This window comes from Doryrhamphus excisus, chromosome 9, assembly GCF_030265055.1.
Source record: "Doryrhamphus excisus isolate RoL2022-K1 chromosome 9, RoL_Dexc_1.0, whole genome shotgun sequence".
NCBI classification, from domain to species: domain Eukaryota; kingdom Metazoa; phylum Chordata; class Actinopteri; order Syngnathiformes; family Syngnathidae; genus Doryrhamphus; species Doryrhamphus excisus.
Genome location: NC_080474.1, coordinates 677867 through 699335, shown reverse-complemented (window position 1 = coordinate 699335; position 21469 = coordinate 677867). Strand labels below are relative to the sequence as shown.

General features: G+C 43.0%; 1 protein-coding gene across 1 annotated transcript in view; it reads right to left on the bottom strand.

The window, feature by feature from the left end:
* Positions 1-21469, bottom strand: part of LOC131135543 (contactin-associated protein-like 5) — an 82992-nt gene that overhangs the window by 19822 nt on the left and 41701 nt on the right. Inside the window, exons 7-13 of the mRNA XM_058081577.1 lie at positions 21252-21395; positions 15790-16078; positions 15583-15729; positions 15357-15516; positions 9965-10071; positions 6049-6168; positions 3063-3263 (exon numbers count right to left, since the gene is read on the bottom strand). Of these exons, the coding sequence (XP_057937560.1) occupies positions 3063-3263; positions 6049-6168; positions 9965-10071; positions 15357-15516; positions 15583-15729; positions 15790-16078; positions 21252-21395 (1168 nt within the window). The remainder of the gene's footprint in view (positions 1-3062; positions 3264-6048; positions 6169-9964; positions 10072-15356; positions 15517-15582; positions 15730-15789; positions 16079-21251; positions 21396-21469) is intronic.

The window sequence follows — 21469 nt, the reverse complement described above, 5'->3', positions numbered from 1 at the left end:
TCCGGGTCCGGGTCACGGGGGCAGCAGTCTCAGTAGAGAAGCCCAGACTTCCCGGTTCCCGGCCACATCCTCCAGCTCCACCGGGAGGACACCAAGGCGTTCCCATAAGACTAAAAACAAGACTAATCCCCTCCAGCGTGTCCTAGGTCTGCCCCGGGGCCTTTTCCCAGATGGGTATGCCCGGAACACCTCACCAGGGAGGCGTCCGGTGAGGACGTGAAGGACTTGAGGCAGTGCCGTGGCGGGTTGCTGTTTTTTTCTGGTTCATTTCTTATGTTCCATCAAAAAAGGTAAGATGTTTCAGCATTGGTAAGTCTTTAAACTGAAACGTAATAAACAAAGGTACTTTTTGTTTTGCTAGCTGCTAGAAAATGAACAAAAACGAGTGGATCAGCAACAATAATAATACAAATAAATCAATCAATCAAATTAAAAATAACACCAAATAAAATAATGAGGTGTGAAAACTTCATTAAAGTCGTGATTAAAATTCATGCTAGCTGTTTACAAAGTACCGTCGCTGTGTTTTTAGCGTAATCTTTTGAACTAACAGGTGTGAAAACAATATCTGGCGGATGCAAAACTATTTTCCCCGATGCACAAATTATGGGTTTGCTTGCGTTCGCACAATAAAGACAAAAACACGTTAGCGGCGCACAATATCATTAGCGCCAAAGCCGACTGCCTCTAAATATAGCATCAGGATGTTGACGCTACCGTAGATGCTAATTACTCCTTCATTGTCATCCTAATGACGACTGCGTGGCCCCCCCAGACAAACCTAAGTCATTACAGACACCAGGCGACAAACACCTGCTATCCTCAGCCTAGCTAGCGTCGCTACGTGGATATTAAACGCCTGGAGAACATCTGCGTCTAAAGCGACGGGAAAAGCTAGCAGAAGGAGGTCACGTTATGTGCGCCCCCCCCCCCCCCCCCCCCCCAGCTCGGCTAGCTCGGAGTTTGGCGGGACGCAGCCTCAGATGTTCTTGGCACGTGAAGGCATCTGTAAAACCCGGCAGGCTGGTCGGGACAGCTGTTGTTGATTGTCTTTCCTGTAAATTAGCGCCATAAACGTCCATAAAAGTCGTTTGATGGCGTCGTCGCAGAGAGATGTTGTTTGCGTCTTCCCAGCTCAGTCACGTAAGACACAAAGCGGCCGTTGGGGACCTGCTACGCGGGGGAAGACGCCCGAGTTGAAGGAAAACAACATCTTGGCGTCCAACTGAGTGAAAGTTGTTGTCGAGTCGAGCTACACCACAGCTAGCTTGTCCTGATCAGACTTCGGAACAAGAGATGTAAGCTAAATGCTAGCTTGTTTGGTTTCTGATTAGCTCACAGGAAGAAAGCGTCCTCATTGCTACCTGAACGTTTGGTTACAGTAGTTTCCGTACGGAGGGTAGACTAGGTACAGTTAAGAGCGTAAAGTGCTAACCAACTGATGCTAATATTGCTAACACGCTTGCCTTTGGAGGAGAAGTGCTAAAGTTCCAGTTGTTAGCGTCCTACCTTGATAGCTTAAGGCGGGCAAGTACTACCTGATAGATTGTAAAATGCTACATTTTTTGGTTCAGGCTAATATGTGTCGAAGTAGTGCTATCTTATGAAGTTAGAAGTCCTACCTGGGTAGTTTAAGGTGGTAAAGTGCTACCTGTAATATGCTACACTTTTTGGTTCAGGCTAATATGTGTCGAAGTAGTGCTATCTTATGAAGTTAGAAGTACTACCTGGGTAGTTTAAGGTGGTAAAGTGCTACCTGATAGACTGTAAAATGCTACACTTTTTGGGTTCAGGCTAATATGTGTCGAAGTAGTACTATCTTATGAAGTTAGAAGTCCTACCTGGGTAGTTTAAGGTGGTAAAGTGCTACCTGATAGATTGTAAAATGCTACACTTTTTGGTTCAGGCTAATATGTGTCGAAGTAGTACTATTTGATGAAGTTAGACGTCCTACCTGGGTAGTTTAAGGTGGTCAAGTACTACCCGATAGACTGTAAAATGCTACCCTCTTTGGTTAAGGCTAAACTGACTACCCAAATTGATGCTAACATTACTAACACGCATGCCAACTTTGCTACTAGCATGCTACTCTCTTCAGTTAAGGCTGACCTGAATAGCCAAATGATGCTAACACGTGGAGCAGACGTTCAACCTGACAATGTAATAGTATGTAAAGTCCTACCTTGGTAAGTTAAAAGTGGTAAAGTACTGCCAGATTTGATTTTATACCGTAAAATATGCCGCAATTACGGTTAAGGCTTACAAGAAAGCTACCCGTTTAGGCTCGCAGCGCTAACATTGTTTCCGTTAGGGTGTTGCTGCTCGTGGAACCTTCATTTCACTGAGGGCTCACACCCAAAGGATCAATAATGTTCTATCTAATCAAGTCAAATCCAATTAAAACAAATAAAATCTAAAGTGCCACCTTCTTTTGGTTGGAGATCAAAAAACGACAACGACCTGACTACACAAATCAGGAACAAAGTGCTTTCTCTGCATTTTACAGGAAGTAACGTGCTTCCTTTTTGGGCAGGAAGTGTGTACATGCATGGAGTAAAGTGCTACCTGGTTGGTTTACAGGATGCGGGGATGTTCCAGGAAGTAAAGTGCTACCTGATTAGGTTCCGGGTAGTAAAATGGTCACATGGAGTAAGGCTACCCAAACAGAACAAGGAATGCTAGCTAACTGGACGATGGCGACTAAAACGCTAACCAAAGTGCTACCTGGTTGGTTTACAGGATGCGGGTATGTTCCAGGAAGTAAAGTTCTACCTGATTAGGTTCCAGGTAGTAAAATGGTCACATGGAGTAAGGCTACCCAAACAGAACAAAGAATGCTAGCTAATTGGATTATGGAGACTAAAACGCTAACCAAAGTGCTACCTGGTTGGTTTACAGGATGCGGGTATGTTCCAGGAAGTCAAGTGCTACCTGATTAGCTTCCAGGGATTACAGTGCTTACATGAAACAAGGGATACCCAATTGGGTAACCGCGTGCGCAACATGCTAGCAGCATGCAAAGCGTGTACTCAAGACTACAAAAGGAAAAAAAAAATGGTCACCTTTAGCGTTGAAGAGGCGGGACCTCTTGCAGTTGTAAACCACTTCCTGTTGGCAGTGCTCCGACCTGGACACGATGGCCTGCAGCTGTTCTGCGGAGGCGCCGTAGTGGAGCGCCGTGGCGTGAGGCGCCCTCAGCGCCGAGGCCTGGACTCGAACCGGGGCGGTGCTGTTGTGGGCCAACACCGTCCAAACTTTCTCCTCTGAAAGACACGAGTTCCTCTGTGACCAGGAAGCAAACGCACGAGTATAAAAAAGTCATTTTGGAGGTGGGAGTGACTGCGTCTGTCGGACGATTCAATCATCAACTTGCGGTCCATCCAGTATTCGTGAATCGCCGATTGCATCTATGAGCTTCATAACGGGATGACTTGGCTCGGTCGGACCATCTCATTCTCAGTGCGCTCATAAACGAATTGCTCATGAATCTTGGAGGTCCTGCCAGCGGAGAGACGCGTCGAGTGGACGGACAGCTGCCGTGTTCATTACATTGTCCGGGCCAGACTATATACTGCATCTCTGGTCCTCGCCCAAGTCCCCGTCCGCTCTGACAGGACGCCGCGTGGCACTTTGTCTGGAAAGCTTAGCACAGCAAAGCCTCCTGTCGTGTCCTTCGCTTCCTGACAAATACTGACAGCTTTAGCCAAAGGGAAAGTGTATTAGACCGAGATGGCTTCCACGGGTTCCACGGTTGGTAGAGATTTAGCTCAAATGCTAAAACTCCGACTGGACCTGGACCAATAATCGTTACGTTTGATGTAACTGGTGAAAAGTGTCGTCTCCATTCATGTAAGAAACTTAGAAACTGGTGCAAGGAAACACAACATTCGATGAGTTTCGTCACACAAAAAGGTAACAAAGGCTAGTAGCAACGCCGGGCTAGCCGCATGCAGCAACTATTATTACGTTGGTATAAAAGTCGCAAAGTGTCATCTCCTAGCGGAAAAAAATAAGAAGCGACAAACCGGTAAAAGGAGACACTACACGACGTCATCACACAAAAACATAACAAACGCTGTACGCCGGGCTAGCCGCACGCAGCAACTATTATTACGTTGGTATAAAAGTCGCAAAGTGTCATCTCCGAGTGAAAAAAATAAGAAACGACAAACCGGTAAAAGGAAACACTACACGAAGTCATCACACAAAAACGTAACAAACGCTGTACGCCGGGCTAGCCGCACGCAGCAACTATTATTACGTTGGTATAAAAGTCGCAAAGTGTCATCTCCGAGTGAAAAAAATAAGAAACGACAAACCGGTAAAAGGAAACACTACACCACGTCATCGCACAAAACCGTAACGAACACTGGCGGCTGAGCTAGCTGCATGGATCTATTGTTAACTATTCTTATTTCGGGTATAAAAGTCGCAGTCGCACAATTGATGTGCTGGGGCAATTTTTTTCAAAATTTAACGTGAGTTTTGGAAATTTGGGACCTGAATTTTTTCACCGGACCTGATGTGCTTGCAAATTTTATTGAGTTTTCATGCATGTTAAGGCCCTCAAAAATGCTAAACTAGGAAAATAAAAATAAAAATAAAAATAAAAATAAAAATAAAAATAAAAATAAAAATAAAAATAAAAATAAAAATAAAAATAAAAATAAAAATAAAAATAAAAATAAAAATAAAAATAAAAATAAAAATAAAAATAAAAATAAAAATAAAAATAAAAATAAAAATAAAAATAAAAATAAAAATAAAGGAATTTTAAAAAGCAACATCTGCGTCTACGTTGCGGTAGCAGGACTCGTGCTACCAGTTACTACACTCCTTCCTGCTTTATGTCCATTAATTGCTTCCAGACCCGAGTGAGAGCATAGAAAACCTGTTAATGACAGTTTTTAGAATTATTATAGTCCTCTAGACTAAAAATAAAACCCAATATAATAAACATAATAGGAGGAAATAAGACACATAAGATGGGCTAACACATGTTAGCATCGGGACCGTTTTACTTACTGTTCTTATACCGCATATCGCAACGTGTCTTTACGTTTACTTCTGAATGTACTTCCTTTAGCCATTTTTAGGCTTGAAAATGCTTCATTTCGACCCAAAATACGTGAAATAAGCATATTTTTATACCAATAACGTGGCATAGGCAAGCAGGAAACAGCGCCCTAATATATTTTGAAATAATAATAATTTGGGACGAGTGTAGCTGCTTCGCCAAAGTAAAAAGGTCACGCAATAGCAAGCGAAAAGGAGCGTTTTTGTATAAACATCGTGAGCTAAAGGCGGGGATAAGGAATGCTAGCTAAGCACGGAGCCGAAGCGTCGTCATTTCCCCTTTTTGAAAATAAAAGCGGCGCCGTGGTCATTTTGTGGTGGGTCCCAGGACCGCATTGCCTTCTGGTGTTGTTCAATAATAAAGAGGCCGTAAATGTGCTCGGGTGTTTCTGGGGTGAATGTCAGCGTGGGGGGTTGGGGGGGGGGGGGGTTACTGGCTGTCATGCAGACGTATCTCAGCGTCACCGCAGTAGAGCCATCTGTGCAGCCGGGTGACATTTTGCATCCGTGCAGGGGAAAAAAACAAAAAACAAAAAAACAATGACACTAATTAATTCCCCTCTGCACCTGACAGCCCCACCCCGCCTGCACCCGCCCCCTCCCTCGGTGGAAAAAGAAGAGAAAGCGTGTTTCCAACTGGTGGATGTAATCCTTTGTTTGTGGAGTAAAATTAGACGAGGACTTCATGGCGTCTTAGCTTGCCGCGCGGGGAGTGTTTACTCTGCCGCCTCGCGTTACCATTACGCACGTCAGGTCGTCACGCTGAGAGCTATTTGCATCCCGGATGGATTTTCTAATTGAGGTCAAGTCCACACATCTCTGTAGTGTAAAGCTAAAACCGGCCGTGGTGGTGGTGGGGGGGGGGGTCTCATCTCCTTTCTCTGACGTCGGCCTCCTGCCTCGACCTTGCCAAGGTTACATATTTCCAGGGCGTCAAAAACAAGCGTCCGCCATGCCGGCCGCCATGCTCACCTGTCATGTTGCAGTACACCTGCACGGCCCCCAGGGGCCCGCTCCCGTCCGCGTCGACGGAATAGAAGCCCGAAGAGCCGCCGATCAGCTTGTAGGCCTCGCAGGACGACTCGTAGGTGGCTGGGAGGGGAGACGGGGGGGGGGGGGGGTTACGAGTCACAGGAGGACAATTTCCCAACGTTAATAGTCTGATTAACGACAAATGAAAAATAATATCCAGCCTTCATGACCCCCCTGTGATTTCATCCACGCCTGCTTTGTGGTCTGACCTCTTGGCTGTGTGCAATGTTCTGGTGGGGGGGTGAGGAGTTGTTTAGCTACATTATATATTTATGTGTATTGGATAAGGGGTGTCCAAAGTGAGGCCCAGGGGCCAGGTTTGTGTAAAATGACCCAAAGTATTTTGTCTAAATAATAAAAAAAAACAATCTAACAGCTGTAATTTCTCAACAAAGACAAAAATATAATTCCAAGCAAAAAAAAGTTGTCATTTTACAAGAATAAAGCAGTACAATGATAAGAAAATAAACATCATTTTTGTCGCAAAAAAAATGTGTTTTGAAGTCCTAACATTACGAAAAACAAACAAAGCAGGAAATGAAGCATTTGTGGAATAAATTGGAATGTTTGAAGAATAAAGTCTAAATATGATGGCAATAAAATCATAATTGGGGAAGAAGAAATACTTTGAAATTTTTTTCAAAGGCAGCAAAAAATAGCTGTAATTTGATGAGAATAAAGTCAAAATATATCAAGAAAAAAGTCATATTTTACAATATTTTTTTTTAAAACAAGTAATATTATTATGAAAAGCAAACAAAACAACAAATAAAGCTGCCATTTATGGAAAATGAGGTGGTGGGGAAGTCATTATGTTACAAGAAAAAATGCTTAATAAATACAAATAAAAAAAAATCGACATTAGAGTTGAGGAGGAGAAACGTTCCCCACAAGGCGACGGCAGGGAAGGAGGAATAATACGACCAGCGGCACGACGCAGGAAGCTTTGCGTTTGCTTGAACGAGATATCCGAAAAGTTGTGAGCGGATTAGAATGAAAGGCGGTGCGGCACAGAGGGGGGAGGACGGGGGAGGAGGGGCGGGGGGAGGGAACGCAGCCAACTCGGGACTTGATGTGATTTTTGATGCCGATCCAGCGTTTGTCTTTGCTTACTTTCTTCATTCTTCTTTCTTCTCAGGAGAACCTGGAGGCGATGGGGCTGCGTCCACCTCGCCTGCCCGAGGAGGAGCACTCATTGTCGGTCACACTTTGTCAGAGGCACTGCTGGTGCCGTGGAGCTCAGAAGCCGGATGTGAAATTCCACAAGGGAATTTTTCAAAAAATGACAACTTTGTTTGCTCCTCATAATTTTATGTCTTTAAAAGAATATTTTTTTTTTGAGATTTCAAATGAGATTATTTTTCTTCATGATATTATCTTATTCTCCTAAAATTGTGACTTTCTCCTTTTTTATTACAATTTCTTTTTTTTTATATTTTGACTTTTTGCTTGTAAAATTACAGCAGTTTTTTCCACTTCTGCTGTTGTTGTTTTTTTATATTTTATTTTGACATTTTATTTTTTTTTTTTTACATTTTTTTACATTTTTTTACATTTTTTTTTACATTTTTTTTACATTTTTTAAAACATTTTTTTACATTTTTGACAATTTTTGACAATTTTTGACAATTTTTGAAAATTTTTGACAATTTTTTTGACATTTTTTTGACATTTTTTTGGACATTTTTTTTGACATTTTTAAATTTTTTTTACATTTTATTTTTTACATTTTATTATTTCCTATTCCCTTTATTCCTGTAACATTAGAACTTTTTCCGTAATGTAGTTTTCCAAAAATGACAACTTTTTGTTTCTTATAAAATCAACTTAACTTAAACGATGTGTTTATTGATATATGAATATTTCATCTCCTATGGCATTTAGGAATGTTAAATTGGGATTTGTAAACACAGTTTCATGTGTTTCTGAATTGACTTCCCGGGATTCCTCCTGGGAAAGCGGAGACGTTTTTCCCACCAGCTTGGGGACGAGAAGAAGCAGTGTGGGAGAATGTGAACTCCCCGCGTCTCTCTGGGAGTTTATGATGCCTGACTTATTCTCACTTGTCATCCTTTCCTGTCCGTGCTTTTAATACGCGCTCATTTCTGCCTATTTTTAATTCCGGCGACGTTCCCATCTGTCATGTTCCATCCCCAGAAAAAAAGAAGCATGTGTTTGCGCGCATAAGAATAAGTACATCAGTATGCCAGGGCAGGAGATACGTGCGTATGCATGGCAAATGTCAAGGTGATGATACGGGATGTCAAAAAAAAACATAACCCAAAAAAACATCACATGTAGGAAAGAATCTTATAATAATAATAATATTAATAATAACTCTATTTAGGACCGCGGTGGCAACGTGGCAGCTTGACTTGTTGCACGCATATCCAAAATATACATCCATACTGGGGCCGCACGGTGGACGAGTGGTTAGCATGTTGGCCACACAGTCAGGAGATCGGGACAGCCTGGGTTCGAATCTCCAATCTTCCAAAAACATGCTAGGTTAATTAGCCACTCCAAATTGTCCATAGGTATGAATGTGAGTGTGAATGGTTGTTTGTCTATATGAGCCCTGGGATTGGCTGGCCACCAGTCCAGGGTGTACCCCGCCTCTCCCCCAAGACAGCTGGGATAGGCTCCAGCATACCTGCGACCCTCATGGGGATAAGCAGTATAGAAAATGGCAATAATGATGTTATTTAATATTTCAACTCAAGTTTATTGTCTTTTGCAACATTTCCTCTTAATATTTGGACTTTATATGTTTTTCCCATTTCTGGAGTTAAATTATTTAATATAAAAAATAATTTATCTTCTCTGATTATGACTTTATTACGGTAATATTAGATTAGTTTTGCCCAAAATAATGTTACCAAAAATAACATCAGAAATTACGTAGGTTGGTATGTATGTAAGTAGGTATGTATGTGCACGTAGGCAGGTATGTATGTAAGTAGGTATGTACCTGTACGTAGGTTTGTATCTATATAAGTAGGTATGTACGTGTACGTAGGTTGGTATGTATGTAAGTAGGTATGTACGTGTACGTAGGTTGGTATCAATGTATGTAAGTAGGTATGTACGTGCACGTAGGCAGGTATGTATGTAAGTAGGTATGTACGTGTACGTAGGTTTGTATCTATATAAGTAGGTATGTACGTGTACGTAGGTTGATATGTACGTAAGTGGGTATGTACATTGTACGTAGGTTGGTATGTATGTAAGTAGGTATGTATGTGTACGTAGGTTGGTATGTATGTAAGTAGGTATGTACGTGCACGTAGGAAGGTATGTATGTAAGTAGGTATGTACCTGTACGTAGGTTTGTATCTATACAAGTAGGTATGTACGTGTACGTATGTTGGTATGTATGTATGTAGGTATGTACGTGTACATAGGTTGGTATGTATGTAAGTAGGTATGTACGTGTACGTAGGTTGGTATGTATGTAAGTAGGTATGTATGTGTACGTAGGTTGGTATGTATGTAAGTAGGTATGTATGTGTACGTAGGTTGGTATGTATGTAAGTAGGTAGTATGTACGTGTACGTATGTTGGTATGTATGTAAGTAGGTATGTATGTGTACGTAGGTTGGTATGTATGTAAGTAGGTAGTATGTACGTGTACGTATTCTGGTATGTATGTAAGTAGGTATGTATGTGTACGTAGGTTGGTATGTATGTAAGTAGGTAGTATGTACGTGTACGTAGGTTGGTATGTATGTAAGTAGATATGTACGTGTACGTAGGTTGGTATGTATGTAAGTAGATATGTACGTGTACGTAAGTTGGTATGTATGTAAGTAGGTATGTATATGCTGTAAGTAGGTCAGATTCATGAAGCACTCACAGTCGTGACAAGTCGCTCCGGAGTATCCCGTTCCGGAACAGTCGCAGGAGAAGGAAGTCCACATCTGTGAGCAGAGGCCCCCGTGCTCACATTGGTTAGGAACACACCTGCAACGCAACAACAACAACAACAACAACAACAAGTCATGCTACATTTTCCACACGTACGCCAGTTGGTGGCGCTACAATGTGACTTCTACGTTTCTGGTCCACTTTTATGAAGGTGACATATTCCCACCTCCGTGATTTCCTGCGGGAACGTTCCACCTTAGACGGTCCGCCATATTTTTTCGCCTATCATCATTTTTTCCGCCTCACTTTTTAACGGCACCAAATACTGCGCCGTCATCTTTTCTTCTTAAGGAAGACGTCTGGCTTCATTTTTCCTCTCCCCTCCCAAAAAAGATTAAAATGCCACATCCAGGCCACGTGCGGATTAAAATGTTCAAGTCCAAGAAAGACTGGGCACTCGGAACGGGGTTGGCGCCTCATCCCAAATAACCACACGCCGCTTCCGTACGCATATCATCATCATCATAATAATAATAATAATAATAATACAATTGTATGTCAGCTTTACAGATGCCACGTTTGCTCTGTCAGCAATGTTGTGTCAACCACTGTCTGGGCTCAGTTTGGTTATGTGGACAACCGCTTATGTCGACAAAAAATGCAACAGCAAAAAGGATCATTTTGGTGTGTTTATGCCAACATGTGTTATATTATTAATAATGTCATCCTTATCACCAAGCAGCAACACAACCACCGTCTAGGCTTGTTTGTGTCAACAATCGCTTATGTCGACATTAATGCAACAACAAAAGGGGTCATGTTGGTGTGTTTATGGCGACGTGTTATATCGCTATTATTGTCATTATCGCTAAGCAGCTATCTGGGCTGGGTTTGGCGATGTCAACAACTGCTTATGTTGTCAACAACCGCTTATGTTGACATAAAATATGAGAACCGAGTGGATGATTTTAACGAAAAAAAATGATCAGTTTACGTTGTCATGTGTTGGAGTCTGATTAACGTCATCCTTATCACCAAGCGGCAACACAACCACCGTCTAGGCTTGCTTGTGTCAACAATCGCTTATGTCGACGTTAAATGCAACAACAAAAGGGGTCATGTTGGGGTGTTTATGGCGACGTGTTATATCGCTATTATTGTCATTATCGCTAAGCAGCTATCTGGGCTGGGTTTGGCAATGTCAACAACTGCTTATGTTGTCAACAACCGCTTATGTTGACATAAAATATGAGAGCCGAATGGATGATTTTAACGAAAAAAAAGGTTCAGTTTATGTCGTCATGTGTTGGAGTCTTATTAACGTCATCCTTATCACCAAGCAGCAACACAACCACCGTCTAGGCTTGTTTGTGTCAACAATCGCTTATGTTGACATTAAATGCAACAACAAAAGGGGTCATGTTGGTGTGTTTATGGCGACGTGTTATATCGCTATTATAGTCATTATCGCGAAGCAACAGTCCAGGCTGGGTTTGGTTATGTCAACAACCGCTTATGTTGTCAACAACCGCTTATGTTGACATAAAATATGAGAGCCTAATGGATGATTTTAACAAAAAAAAAGGTTCAGTTTATGTCGTCATGTGTTGGAGTATTATTAACGTCATCGTTATCACCAAACAGCAACACAACCACCGTCGAGGCTTGCTTGTGTCAACAATCGCTTATGTTGACGTTAAATGCAACAACAAAAGGGGTCATGTTGGTGTGTTTATGGCGATATGTTGTATCGATATTAATGTCATTATCGTGAAGCAGCTGTCTGAGCTAGGTTTTGGCTATGTCAACAACCGCTTATGTTGTCAACAACCGCTTGTGTTGACATAAAATATGAGAGCCTAATGGATGATTTTAACGAAAAAAAAGGTTCAGTTTATGTCGTCATGTGTTGGAGTATTATTAACGTCATCGTTATCACCAAACAGCAACACAACCACCGTCTAGGCTTGCTTGTGTCAACAACCGCTTATGTTGACATAAAATATGAGAGCCAAGTGGATGATTTTAACGAAAAAAAAAAGAATCAGTTTATGTCGTCATGTGTTGGAGTCTTATTAACGTCATCCTTATCACCAAACAACAACACAACCACCGCCTAGGCTTGCTTGTGTCAACAATCGCTTATGTTGACATTAAATGCAACAACAAAAGGGGTCATGTTGGTGTGTTTATGGCGATATGTTGTATCGATATTAATGTCATTATCGTGAAGCAGCTGTCTGAGCTAGGTTTTGGCTATGTCAACAACCGCTTATGTTGTCAACAACCGCTTATGTTGACAGAAAATATGAGACCTGATTAGATGATTATAACGAAATGGATCAGTTTCTGTCGAGTATTATTAACGTCATCGTTATCACCAAACAGCAACACAACCACCGTCTAGGCTTGCTTGTGTCAACAACCGCTTATGTTGACATAAAATATGAGAGCCAAGTGGATGATTTTAACGAAAAGAATCAGTTTATGTCGTCATGTGATGGAGTATTATTAACGTCATCCTTATCGCTAAGCAGTCCAGGCTAGTTTTGGACAAGCGCTTACGTATGTCGTCGACATAAGCGTGTTCCAGTACTATCTCCTATGCGCGGCTCCACGCTGTCCTTGGCCAAGTCCACCCACTCCCTTACCGGCCATCACTCTTCCCCATTTTTTTGGACGTCTCCCAAAAGCTGAGCAATAATTCGTGCAGCGTCCTTGTCCACGTTTGTTCAAGAGGCTGATGCTCGTTAAAAGAAGCGCTCTCACCTTGACTGGCGAACAGGCGTTTATTGGATTTGGGCACAAAGACGGAGCCACACATCATCTGATTGACGCCGCCTCTCACGGCCTCTGCTCTCACACGGCGAGGCTTCAAAGCCAGCGTCTGTAATTTCAAACACTTTCACTTTCTGCTAAGTGAGGCATCGGACGCCGCGCAGATCCGATGGCGGCCTAATTACCAGCTATTTTTGTTTGTTGTCTCCGTGCCATCCGGGCGGGGAGACCCCGGTGGCTCCGCTGTCGACTGCAGGAGCCAGCAGCGTGCGATGGCGTGTTGATGGCGTGTTGATGGCGTGGACGCAACCGAGCGTCTCGATGATAATTTGTAGCACAATTATCGAACAGCAAAATTTGTTCCCGTGACAGCGATGAAAAGGGGGCGCATTGGTCCTGGGCAAAGGTCAACAACCGCTTATGTTGACATAAAATATGAGAGCCGAGTGGATGATTTTAACGAAAAAAATTGATCAGATTATGTCGTCATGTGTTGGAAAATTATTATTATTATTATTATTGAACAGCAAAATTTGTTGCTGTGACAGGCCTAGCTTAGACAGCAATGAAAAGGGGGCGCACTGGTCTTGGTAATAATTAATAATAATTAATAATAATTAATAATAATTAATAATAATTAATAATAATTAATAATAATTAATAATAATTAATAATAATTAATAATAATTAATACCATTCATAATAATTCATAACAATTCATAATAATTCATAATAACAATGGAATATGTACTATGATATACTACTTATAGCAAATACTATGATATAATATGATATGATATACTACGTATAGCAAATACTCATGATATTTTTGGAATAAGTACTGTATATGATATACTACTTATAGCAAACACTAATGATATCTTTGGAATAAGTACTGCATATGATATACTACTAATAATACTAATTAATAATAATTAATAAAGGTCAATAAATACTAAAAATTAATAACAAATAATAATTAATAATACTAAATAATAAATAAAACATTATAATATTTAATAACATTTAATAATATTTAACAATAATTAATAATAATTAATAATAATCAGTAATGATTTAATTATTAATAATAATACTTTAATCAATAATAATTAATAATAATTAAATTCATAGTAATTCACAACAACTCATTCACAACATTCGTAATAATTCATAATAATGAATCATTTTTTCATGTAAATGTACTAAAACTACTTTGTTCTCTTTCCAGCTTCATTCTCCAAATCTCAGATGACTTTTAAGATCCTGGAAAAAGTTTGGACCCCCCCCCGCCCCCCCCCCCTGGTGTTGTGCTCATCACGTCTGCTTTACATACAAAAGGTCTCAGGGTTGAATCCCTGTTGGAAGCATACAATTGTCCTTAATTGACTTTACATGATTAATAGCATACAGCAGCCCAGGTATTAGCATTGCATTAGCATCCAGGCCTGATTAATGCTACCTGGAAGACACATTACTGGGATTACTGTTGATGGAACTGCACTACGTCCTGCTGACTGGTTTTTTTTTTAATGTTTAGACCCTCGTGCACGCCTGCAAAACCTTCATGTGCACGCTCCCTCAAGTCCAGGCTGAAAAGAAAGTGGGCAGAGACTCAGTGGGGGGGTACACCTGAGATGTCGACGCTAAGTGCGACTTCGTAACGGGCGATAAACAACGCGGTGCCCTTAAAAGCCATCCAGCGTGTGCTCGCCTCGATTACACGTGATTATTCCCCGACTTTGCAGTCGTTAGGGCGTACACGATGACGGCGGCGGTCCGCTAGAACACACAACGCCACGCTCCACGCATTCCCACCCACACGAGATGCCGTTCAATGTTTTCTAATGAGCTCGTTAAAAGTGCTGATGAGGAAAAAAAACGTGACTTTCTGCGCATTTAGCTTCATCGGCGGTGTCATCCTGTCCCGCGGCGCGCCATTTTGCGTCCAAAGCTCGGAAGCTGGAACGGCGCGATATTCCCCCGGGAGGTAACGAGGCGGAAAAAAGACAGCAGCGGCTTTGCCAGTTCGTCTCATCCCGCCCGCATCCGGACCTCGGCGCCGGCCCCGCCGCACCTGCTAAGCAGCGGCCCTGCAGCTGAGCGGGCTAATGAGGGATGGCGTGCGGCACGCCGGGCTGCGGGGGGAGCGGCTCGTTAGCATAGACCTCTGCCAGGGAAGACTGTCACCCGCTTTTTGCGGCCGCCTAATTGGATGTTCCTGTCAGCGCGCTCGCCGCCGTCGGGGAGAGTGCCGCCGCGCCACTTCCTGTCTGCAGTCAACGGCCCACTTTTGCTCCCGCTGCCATCTTGGATCGTCTTTTTCTTTTTTTGACGGGAAGTGTTTTGGCCTAGCCGGCATGTCGGGAGCACGAGGTACAGGAGGAGGTTATTTCAGCCAATCACGCGCCTGGACTAAACCATCTCAGGAAAAAGAACGGAAAAGGGAGCACCAGGAATTCAGGAAGTATTTATTCAGCGAGGGAGGCTGTTTAGTTCGCCCGCATCGATTCCGATTGGCGTTAGCAACCATGTTTTGATGCGGTGTTTTGGTTAACAACGTCCGCGTGATGTAAAAAGCCAAAGAAAAAGCGAGTCCTCACCTGTCCGTGATGGCGCAGGTGTCAAAGTGAAGATGGTGAAAGCTTCCCAGCATGCCTTGCTGCACGTGGCTGAGGTTGACCGGCTGCCCGCCAATGGAGATGTGCCGCATGCATCCTTGGAATGCCGGAGACGCGGACTGGCAATCGGCGGTGGGACATCCTGGAAAAAGCGTCATGAAGGTTTAGGAGTTCTCCACTGAAAAAAAAAAAAATAAATTCCACAAACCTCCAAAGTGAAAAGCGCCGCCGGATTGAAGCGGTGCCGCCGCCACTTCGATCTGGGATGACGGCTCGCCGTCCACCGTCAGACTGATGAGGAAATTCCTGGCCTCCAGACTGACGGAATGCCACAATCCATCACTGACGGTGTAATCTGCGGCGGGACACAAGAGTTATTCGCCGCCTGGGATCACTTCCTTTATTTACGCCTCACCTGGCGAGACCTCCGATTTTCGCCCGGAGGCGTGCAGGGTCAGCTGGAGGCGCCGCTTTTGGATGTGGAGCTGCGCTCTCTGGGGGGCGGGGCCGGGCCCGAGCGGCACAGACAGCAGCAGCCCCTTCGGGTTCCACGTCCGGAACTGGAAGCGGGCGGAGAAGCCCCCGGGGTCCGCCGCCGCCGCCCCCGCCACCGCCGCCGCCGGGAGTGTCAGGAAGCTGCTGTTGGCGCTCAGGAAGCTGCAAGCCGCCATCTGGGGCTGCGAGCAGGAGAAGGTCACGTTGCCCTACAGCGGGACAAAGGCTCCAATTTACGCCTATTTTAGGACGCCGCGTCTCATGTGAGCGTGGACGCTATTTGTATGGAAATCATGTGACGTGCACGCCCATATATGGTCGCCAGCCTCTCTCTCACTCCCGTGGAAATAATTAACCTCCAACTGCTTCAACCAGGCTTGGATCGCTTTGATCCAAAGCCTTTTCTCCAATATTCCTCGTCCCCTTTGGGAAGGCGCTCATGTACGCTAATGGGGTCTCCAAGCTGCGGCCCGGGCCCCGTTGGTGGGCCACATCGGTTTTGTATTGGCCCACGGCACATTCTAAATACACGCGTTAACAACAAAATGGAAAAAAACTGCAACAATAAGCAGTACTTGTACAAAATATTGTCATCTTACTACGTTGTTTTTGTAAAAACAATCAGCGTCTGGCTAGCTTTAGCTTGTGTTAGCTCACGAAAGGCGTAAAACATCAGTTGGAAACTTTGGGGAACAGTCTTAACGCCGAGCTTTAGCACGTTGAAACAACACTTTAAGGCAAATTACGACACATTAAGACGATGTTTCGTTGATAAACGCTAAAAGCTTAGCTAGCCATATCCTCCACTAGCTTCCCAATATTCTTTTTAAACCGAATTTGAGTGCGTATACCGTATGCAGTAGTATTTGGTATATCTGTGTCATTCCTTTACATGAAATAGAAAGGCTCTCTTTGTTTATTTGTTTGTTTTCACACAATAACATTAGCAAGCTATCTCGCTAGCGGGATGCTAGTGCGCTAGCCCATGCTTAGAAGCTATATTTCAAACGTAGAAGCTACATATATTTCATCAAATAAATGGAACTCAAGGAAAATATGGTACATAAATTGTCAGTAATCTACACATTGTACGTTACGTTACGTTACGTTACTTATGTTACATTACGTACGTTATGTTACGTTACGTTACTTATGTTACATTATGTACGTTATGTTACGTTACGTTATTTATGTTACATTACGTACGTTATGTTACGTTACGTTACTTATGTTACATTACGTACGTTATGTTATGTTACGTTACTTATGTTACATTACGTTACGTTACTTATGTTATGTTACGTTGAAGTGCGTGCTGTTGGTAACAATGCTTGTAAAATGAAAGGCTGCTGCTAATTGCACCGCTGACATCGGCTTCACACTTCCGCACGATTCGGGAAGACGCCTCGTCTCCGACACCCCCCTCATTCCCGGGAGGCGCTAATTGGAGAGAAAAATCAATACCCCGATGAAAGGGGGGGGGGGGGGGGGCAGGGTGTGTAGATATTGCCCAAATGGTGTCAGGGAAAGTTGACGGGCTTCGCCAAACATGATAGAAAGCAGTTCAGTTCACCAAAAATATATGAATATTACATACTAATTACATTTTTACACTCCGTCAAATACAAATGATCATTTTATTTTAAAACACACGCTAAAAAAATACAAATATATATATAATTTTTATATATAAAATATGAATTAGAGTAGGTTCATATCCAACAAATACTGAAATATAATGATCATTTGGAAATATTATATCAATATTAGAAACATACATACCAAATACTAGTATTAATATACTCGTATATCATATACAGTACTTTTTCCAAATATATCATTAGTATTTGCTCTAAGTAGTATATCATATAATATCATATTATAGTATTTGCTATAAGTAGTATATCTATACAGTACCTATTTCAAAAATATCATGAGTATTTGCTATAAGTAGTATATCATATCATATAATATCATATCATAGTATTTGCTATAAGTAGTATATCATATCATATAATATCATATCATGAGTATTTGCTATAAGTAGTATATCATATCATATAATATCATATCATGAGTATTTGCTATAAGTAGTATATCATATCATATAATATCATAGTATTTGCTATAAGTAGTATATCATATCATATAATATCATATCATGAGTATTTGCTATAAGTAGTATATCATATACAGTACATATTCCAAAACTATCATTAGTATTTGCTATGGGTAGTATATCATATTATATGATATCATAGTATTTGCTATAAGTAGTATATCATATACAGGACATATTCCAAAAATATAATTAGCATGCTATGTATATTTAAAAACATAATTAGTATTTCACATTAGTATCTGCCATTCATATTCATTTAGTATTTGATATGTACATATTTGATATGCATGTTTGAAAACTAGTATGAATATGGGTCATTTAGTACGTGAATAAAATGAGTATCCAGCTGAACTACGTGTACTACGTGTACGTGTACACGTGAACACTTCTTCCTCCTTCCTGTCATGTGACATTTCTCCGTCATCAATTGTGCCACCTTGTGGCCGTTTTATGACCTCAACTTTCCGGGAAGAGTAATGCATCGGTGGAGGGGTGGGTCATCACCTCGTCCGCGTTCCTTGAAGGCATCGTAGCGGCGTTGCGGCGAAGCTAGCCTCTCTCAAACCTGACTTTGTTGTCGTCAAGGTCGTGGGATACGGGAGGGGCGTCCAAACTTTTTCCAATCACGGCCATACGGTGAAAAATGAAAACTCATATTCCAAAAATGACAACTTCATGAGTGATAAGGATCGTTTTTAAAAATTCGTCTGTAATGATGTCATTTACCCTTAAAATATGATCACGGAATTATGATGTCAATTAGTTTTCCTTTAATTAACTACTAATTAACTACTAATTAACTATGTTCTTGTAGAAGTACTGCTGATTTTGCATTTCATCATATTTAGAATGCACCGCGGGCCATTAAAAAAACAGGCACAGCCACAAATGGCCCCCGGGCCCCACTTTGGACACCCCCGGTGTAGGATTTTCACTGATGAAAATCCATGATTTCTTTCCCATGACATTCCTCAAACAACAAATACGTGGAAGATAATATCTCATTAATCATGGATACGGGGCGGCACGGTGGTCTAGTGGTTAGCGCGCAGACCTCCCAGCTAGGACACCAGGGTTCCTCAACTTTCCGGGAAGAGTAATGCATCAGTGGAGGGGTGGGTCATCACCTCGTCCGCGTTCCTTGAAGGCATCGTAGCGGCGTTGCGGCGAAGCTAGCCTCTCTCAAACCTGACTTTGTTGTCGTCAAGGTCGTGTTGCAGAAAAAGGTCCTCTGAATGTGAAAGCCCAGAGAATTCCCAAATCCCACGTGAGCCCACAAAAAAAAAAACCCAAGTTCATTTATGGGTTCCCAAACAAAATGAGTTGAATTTAAGCCGGGGGTGGAATCCTGCACGGCGGTGTCCGTGGCGCCGTCGGAGTGTGCGGCGGCGTTATCGCCGGCCGCAGGGCAGCGCGGAGCAATCACAGCTCCTTGACTGGCAATGAGATTCCCCTCCATCAACCTCAGGGAGATTGTCCCATTGAAATTCCATTCCAGCTTCCATCACGGCAGCGCCGCCTCTCCGCTTTTGTTGTCCGTAAAGGACTTTTAATGCTCCAATCACACTTGAAAGGCCGCCGCTTGGCGGGGACCGGCGGCCGGGGGTCAGCGAGGGTCGCCGTCTGATTGCCGGAGAAACGAGGATGCTCCCATCGCTCCATCGCCTTGGAAATGATGGACGCTTTAAGGATTTGGCCAGCCAATCTTTGGCTGAAAATTCCAAAATGGGACTACTGGACCTTTCTAATGTCCCAAACGCATGCTTGGGATACGGGAGGGGCGTCCAAACTTTTTCCAATCACGGCCATACGGTGAAAAATGAAAACTCATATTCCAAAAATGACAACTTCAGGAGCGTTTTTAAAAATTCGTCTGTAATGATGTCATTTACCCTTAAAATATGATCACGGAATTATGATGTCAATTAGTTTTCCTTTAATTAACTACTAATTAACTACTAATTAACTATGTTCTTGTAGAAGTACTGCTGATTTTTCATTTCATCATATTTAGAATGCACCATGGGCCATTAAAAAAACATGCACAGCCACAAATGGCCCCCGGGCCCCACTTTGGACACCCCCGGTGTAGGATTTTCACTTGTAAAGATCAGTACTGATGAAAATCCATGATTTATTTCCCAAATACGTGGAAAATAATATCTCATTAATCATGGATACGAGGCGGCACGGTGGTCGAGTGGTTAGACCAGGGTTCGATTCCACCCTCGGCCATCTCTGTGTGGAGTGTGCATGCGTGGCTTTTCTCCGGGTACTCCGGTTTCCTCCCACATTCCAAAAAAACATGCTAGGTTAATTAGCCACTCCAAATTGTCCATAGGTATGAATGTGAGTGTGAATGGTTGTTTGTCTATATGTGCACTGTGATTGGCTCTCGCCTCTCGCCCAAAGACAGCTGGGATAGGCTCCAGCACCCCCGCGACCCTTGTGAGGAAAAGCGGTAGAAAATGAATGAATGAATAATCATGGATACCGTTGTCAATCAAGTAATGGCGTCTTTGGAACCTTCCAAGTCCAAAATCCAACCAGTCCTGGTTGACTTTAAAAGTGGTCTCATTTCCTTGGCGGAGGGGGCGGCAGTCTCAGTCGGGAAGCCCAGACTTCCTAGTCTATGGACTCTCTTCCGGTTCCACCGGGAGACCAGCTGTGAGACTTAATCCCTACGGCCTGACCTAGATGTTCCCTGGAGCCTCCTCCTGACTGGGTATGCACGGAACACCTCACCAGGGAGGCGTCCGGGAGGCGTCCGGACTAGATTCCGGAGCCACTTCCTCATCCTGATCTATTGTTCCCAACCCAAAGCCAGAGGCATCAGTGAGGGTGGGAATGGTTTGTCTATATGTGGCAGCCAGTCCAGGGTGGACCCCGCCTCTCGCCTGAAGACAGCTGGGATAGGCTCCAGCACCCCCACGACCTTTATGAGGATAAACGGTAGAAAATGAATGAATGAATAAAACGATTTTTCCTTTGAAGTATTCCGCCATAAAAAGCTAACGATGCTAATGACGAGTAAGAAATGACACATTTGAGCACAGAACAAAAGTGGTTCAAGGACAGAACCTTGAGGTGCTCCAAAGTCCAGGATACAGCCATGTTGAAAAAACTGTGAAAATGAGCCAAAAAAACTAAAACCGAACCGTCCATTCACGGTTCTGGTCCCACACCCAGACTGGTTTTGTTGGGTTCTTGCGTAACGGTGGCGGCCATGTTATTTGCGAGAGGAAAGAAAAACGACTTACCACGCTGTGTATCTGCGGCTTGCGGCGTTTGGCCAGGTCTATGATGTTGATTCCGTTGTAGTACAGGTTCTCCATGCATCCGTGGAAGTTCTTCCTGAGGAACGTGCCGGGCTTTCCGGGAAGCGGGATTCCACCGAAGCTCAGCTGTCGTGATGAGTTGAAGAGAAGAATTTGACATTCCCAAGCGGGTCAGGAGGAAGCCTGACCTCAAGTCATCT